This window comes from Apteryx rowi, unplaced genomic scaffold, assembly GCF_003343035.1.
Source record: "Apteryx rowi isolate R43461 unplaced genomic scaffold, aptRow1 scaffold_163, whole genome shotgun sequence".
Lineage (NCBI taxonomy): Eukaryota > Metazoa > Chordata > Aves > Apterygiformes > Apterygidae > Apteryx > Apteryx rowi.
In genome coordinates, this window is record NW_020447897.1 from 373,808 (window position 1) to 379,807 (window position 6,000).

The following is a 6,000-nucleotide window of genomic DNA, read 5'->3' on the forward strand; positions in this document are numbered from 1 at the left end:
AAATGACTGAAAGCTTTCAAGTATACAGGCTGGTAATCTCTTACTGGCAAAATTATACTTCTGTGTGTGTCCAGATAAATACTAATGGAATATCTAGCTCCAATTTATCTCCTAAATGTTTAAAAGAAATACGAAGATTTTGCTTGTTTTTTGTTTTTTTTTTTTACCAGTGTAAGATTTTTCTCAGAGAGAAAAAAAGTCTTATTTTTTAAAGAAATGCTTTTTTCCTCTTTGATTGGAGAAGCAGAGTCTTCTGTTATAGTCTTTGAACTTGGCTCTTGTTAGTTTTTATCCTGGTGTATTGCCATTATTTTAAATGATGCTATTTCTGATTTATGCCAGAGAGATCAGCCATCCCACTTTCTTTGTGCACTGTGAAATTGAGCACTTCTTTTTGCTGTACCTACATTTCTTTAATAAAAATAGTTCTCTGAAAAATGTCAGAACATTCCAAGATTTATTTCTTTCAGTACCCTTCTTCTATTCTTAATCGGAAAAATGATATAATTTAAAGTTTGTTTATCGTTTTGTTTTCTCATGAAATATAAATGAAAACGATGCTGCTCACTGCCACTGTGAAATGTTGGTTCTGAGGAACAGTGATATCTTCCATCACTTCAGCAGTAACTCAGTTTAATCAGGAAGTCAGTGTTTAATTGCAAGCCACTTGGCATTGAGCTCAGACTTACTGTATTCTCCTTTGTCAGTTCTAGGTCTTGCCTTTGGCTTTTCTCATTCTACCCCTGTGCTTGACCAGTTTTGAGTATGGGAAGGCAACTGGTGTATTACTGTGTTGTTCCCCTGTTATTTTTGTCATGACAGTATCTGCTCCTTGACTGTCGTCTTTTTTCTACGCATGCTACCCATGAGATGTGGAGAGGACAAAGTAGCTGTATGCTTCTTCCATGCCTTTTAGAGGGTAATGGAATAAATAGTCCCTGCTTGATGCCCTACTGCGGGTGAACTGTGTGCTGTGTTGGGGGAATCTCTCTTCTGGTGTTGGGGGAATTTCATCTGGATGCTCACTTTGATGGCAGAGTCCTGGGGGAAGAGCTGCTGGGACTTGCTCTGTGCTGGTGAAGGAGGCTGCCCGGCCAGACTGCCCCTTTCCAAGCTCCTCCGCTCTATAAGTGGTCAGGAGGAGCTCTTTCCTTCTCATTGCTTTAATTTATGTACCAGCAAGAGGTGCTAGCACTCCTAATATCTTTTCATAGTAAACATGATAGAGTTTAATACTGCACTGTCATGCACAGTTGAGGAAAACAGTGAAACTAGCTACTACAGTATCAGGCAGAGACATGAGTGTGAACTAATTTATACCACTTCCCAGCACATAAAGTTGCACCTTAGGGTAGATGTCCTTCTTCTATTTCCCAAGCTTGGTAGTCCTTCTTGGGCAACTTTACGCTCTACTGTCTGAGCAGTAAGATATACTCTTAGTTTTCAGGGAAGGTTTCCTAAATTTGTCTGTGCTTTTTACTAAGATAAAAATGACTTTGTCAAATATGGCATAACAAAACACAAACCATGAAAACAAAAACTTCACTAACAGCATTCTGGAAGTACCTGCCCTCTGCCATAGATAGCTTGTTTATCACAGTGCYTTCTGCTAAGTATCGCACCTAACTTCCCATAAGAAATTGCATCAATTATGGAATACAAGCACAGTGAAAAACATGCCACCATGGCAGAGGATCACAGTGTAGTCACTGAGCTAAGACTCTGTGAATAAAACATGGATTTGCCTAAACTTCCAGATGAAAGCAGAGCCTTTAAAGAAATGTGTAGTTATTCCAGTCAGCACTGGATCTGCCACTCATGCCTGTTCCTAGTGCAGTATGAAGAGGCATCTTTTGGTCATTTCCCCACCTTCTTGCTTCTAGAGTCACTCATCATTTTCATCTGTGCAGGATACCCAGAGCTAATGTTTGCCCCTGTTCTTCCTCAGTGCTGACAGGTTTAATACACATGTAAGCAAGGTCAGTGGAACTGCATGAGCATAAATGGCACTAGCTATAGCACTTCAGTGCAGTACTGGCTGGAATAATGCTTCCTTGGTTGTGTTGACAGCAGAGAGCTCTCTGCTTGTGATTTTACATATCTTTCATCTCAAGTCACATCTAAATGTGAAGTTCAGTGCTCACAGACATTGTATGGATTTGTGATGTCTTTTGCTGGCCTGCAGATTCCTGAAGCAACAAATGGATTATGCAGCCTCCGCTATATGTATTTCTTCATGTCTGACAGATGTAATGTTGATAATATTCTCCATTTATTTTGTCATTCCCCCAAGCATAATTCAGTGTAGGTTACCAATATATTTCTCACTTTTACTTAGCTTTTCATAATATCATCTTGGAGAGAATTTGGCTGGATGGGAATTGCATTTAAAAATGTGAGGAGGAAAGTGCATTAGTGTGGCAGGCAGGAGTACTAGTCAGAACAAAGAGAATTATAAGTTTTGTGCGAGTTTGTTTGCTAAGACATGTCATGACCCATCTAGCATGTGTTGTTTGGCAAAGTAGCTTGGACTCTGTAACTGAAGAGAGGAGTGTTTTCACACTGTGACACATGGCAATAAGGAGTACCAACTGCAGTTTTTCAGGTCTGGAAGATATACTGACAGGTTTAATGACAATGCTCCCCAAAGCTGCTTCTCATTTTCAGCTGACTTTGGTGCAAAAGAGATTTCTGTGATAAGTACAGGGCAATTTTGTGTGTAGCTTATGACTGTCACAGATGCAAGGCAAGGATGAAAGCCCATAAGTAGTTCTCATTGTTTTCACTGGAAAACAGCATGCTTCCACTAACGCTAGTCTTATTCCTTTTATTAGGAAGGCAAGAGTAAGAAGCCTTTATTAGACTGGGAGAACAAGGCATAAAATGGACATAATCAGGATTTGAGAATGCATCCTGGTCTTGCTTAAATCATAGAGTTGCTATAGATTTCACTGGAGCAAAAGTTTTACATTTGGCTTTTGTCTCTTCTGTCAGAAATCTGGGGTCTAGAACTTGGAAAACTTTCTATGCTGGCATATACCCCACAGGAATTAAAGGTCCTCTGTAAGGCCAGTGATCTGTCCATGTAGAGAAGCTGTTATATGGGAAAGCATGCTTTATTTTAAAGTCCTATGCATATTCATTATGAACAATGAGTTTCCGAAGTCAGTTTCTAGAATTATAGGTTAAAATCTCTTGTTTGTATTTACTCAGGTCGTTGATATTAGTCTTTGATGCTATCACCTAGAAAGATGTGCTGTTTAGTTGCTATAATCTAGGAATGTATGAACTTCAGTTCTTGGTTTTATTTGCAGGTTTACTTTTTTTTTTTTCACCTCTCTGACAAATACCTGTCCTCTTTCAAAACTCCATTCTTCATAGCTGAAAAGTGAGCTGCTTTCTTGAGAAATTTTCCCTTTTCATTGTATCAAGCAAAGATACTCATTCATTTGTAACTAGGAATAACAGATTTGGAATTGCTGTTTCTTCATTAGTTTTGCTTGAAGCAGTCTTTGTTTTCATATGAACCTGCTTCTGAAACTGCRTATGAAACAACCGTACCATTAGGTTCTGGAATGCTAGAGAATTGAAGGATTAGCACAGAGTCAGCATGCCTTGAACTTTTCTTCCTTTGGCAATGAAAAGCTTTAAACACAAGGTCTGATTATTATGAGATTTGTTTTGCTAGCAACTACAAAACAGACAATAGCTATCTAATGACAGACTGAAAACAAAAAAATCACTGAAAATCCGTCAATACAGCTTCACCCAGGCTGCACTGTACAGATATATGCACGACATCCTATAGACCTAGACCAAAAGCTTTGCACATGCATGCAGGTATGTACATGTGTGCATCTGATCCTGTGACTTGGTTGTTGCCCCACCTTTTTGAGTGGAAGTCATAGTGAAGTTTAAGGCCAAATCACTGTTGTTATGTTAGAAAATAGTGAAACATCCTCTCAGCTTCCTTTTCTTCTTTGTTAAAGTAGAGGTTCCCATTCTCACCAGCTCAGTCCATTTAGTGATTCACTACTTGAATTGGAGATCCGTTTGATGTTGCCTCAGGACATGCTTCTTTAGCCTGATGACAAGGCTCTGCCTGCTGCTTTTGGTATAAGGAAATCTCTGTTCCCGCCCAAGAATGGTAATTGCTTTAAACCTTCTCACCCTGGATTTTCCCTTGACCACAAAGTTAAAGGGTTGGAATGACAGAGCCAAAAAAAAGGAGAGAAAGCAAGACTGCCTTCTCAAAGACATAGTTTATAAGGAATCCTAAAGCATAGTTTTTTCTATGTGCCTCAGTAAGAACTTACCTTTTCTTTATGTACTTTTGAAAAGGAGTTCTAGAAAGCTCTCACCATCTGGGTGGGATTGAAGGACAGGGAGAGAAATTAGCAAGATGCTAGATGGTGCACTTCATTTTGAAAAGCAAGGGCTTGCCATTTATCCATTTTATTCTTCCTTTTCTTTCTTCCAGAAATCTCCTCTATGTTTACCCCCAGAGGCTGAATTTTGCTAACCGACCAGCTTCTGCAAGAAACATTACCATTAAGATCCAGTTTATGTGTGGCGAAGACCCTACCTGCGCAATGCCGGTAACGAACACTGAACATCCTTAACAGACTTTTGCTCACTTGCAGTTCTGAGGAAACCTCTGAAGACATCACTCATTGTCTGCTTCACATCACCACAGCTTCTGGTGGGGTCTTAGGAAGGCTACAGTCAGAGAGCTTCTGCAGTTTGTCATTCTCATGAGGGAGCAGGGCTGGAGGCCCGACCTATGGCAGGAAAGACGTGTCACTTGAGTAGAACAGGGGCATATCATTCCCTCCTATTTAACTCTTCCTGCCTTATTTTCAAAAGATGTTAAAGATGTCAAATCAATGCTATGCTGGAAACTCTGCCAGTAAAATTCACAAAGCTTCAGAAACCTTTTAAGAATGGTACTCTGTAACCCAGTATAACCAGTCCCTGTGCATTGTAGGTACCCAAATTCCCAGGTGCAGCACTGGTTAGATGTTGGGACCTTCATTGCCTGAATGTGAATGGGTGCACACTCATGCAGCCTGGATGAACTTTTCTGTCTTCAGACCACTCCTCTGTCTCTCCCTGCCTATTAGTGCATGTGTGTGCTTTATCAAAAGAGCGGGCAGTGCTGTCTGCGTTCAGGTTATTCAGCATTTTTCAGTATAGGGTCCTCTCTTCAGCTTTACCAGGCTTCAGCTGTTCAGTTTGAGGCATTCTAAGTCAGGTGTCTGCTTCAGCCTGAATTTTGGGGGAAATTTTCAGTCAATGTCATTGGCTCTTTCTAAGAATGATATTAGGATAGTGTCTTCTGTGTTTTAGTTGGGCTAAAGGACCAAAAGTGAGTTGAACCATTACTTTTAGGAGCTCTAGCGCAACAATATGTTAAAGGATGAACATTTGACCAGCCTTTATCAGCACACTGACACTGCACAGGACATACTTCGCAGTGACGCATTCCTTGCTCCACATGAGCTCTGGAACCGAAAGCAAAGCATCAGCACAGTGCTTTCCCAAGCCACGTTTCTTCCAGAGCCTGAGCTGTGCCATGTGAATATAACATTGTCTCCTACACAATACTGCACTGTATGGTTTAGAAATACCCTATGTTCAGGTGTACCGGTTGTGATTTCCTTATTATGATAAATATTATGATAAATATTTCCATATTATGATAAATAATGCTTTTGGTGAATGCTCAGGATAGATGCAGTTAGTCTCCATTGTGAGAGTGAGCTTCACCTCAACACATATGGATGGACTTGTGCTGTACAGGTATCCACACCTATGCTTGTCTCCCTGGGCTCCCTTTAAAGTCACTGGATGTCACGCTGTCATGCTATGAAGGTTCGATAGCAACGACTGAGACAGTAATATAATAATAAAAAAGATGTTTATTTCCTCACACAAGTTCTTGGATTAGTAACATCCATTAAAATAATGCGATTACTAATTTAGGAAGGATAACACAAA

General features: G+C 40.1%; 1 protein-coding gene across 3 annotated transcripts in view; it reads left to right on the forward strand.

The window, feature by feature from the left end:
• The window catches only part of DOCK8 (dedicator of cytokinesis 8), a 75,970-nt gene that overhangs the window by 22,614 nt on the left and 47,356 nt on the right, over positions 1-6,000 (forward strand). For all 3 annotated transcript variants that reach the window (XM_026059995.1, XM_026059994.1, XM_026059996.1), the window contains one exon: positions 4,481-4,598. In XM_026059995.1, the coding sequence (XP_025915780.1) occupies positions 4,481-4,598 (118 nt within the window). The remainder of the gene's footprint in view (positions 1-4,480; positions 4,599-6,000) is intronic.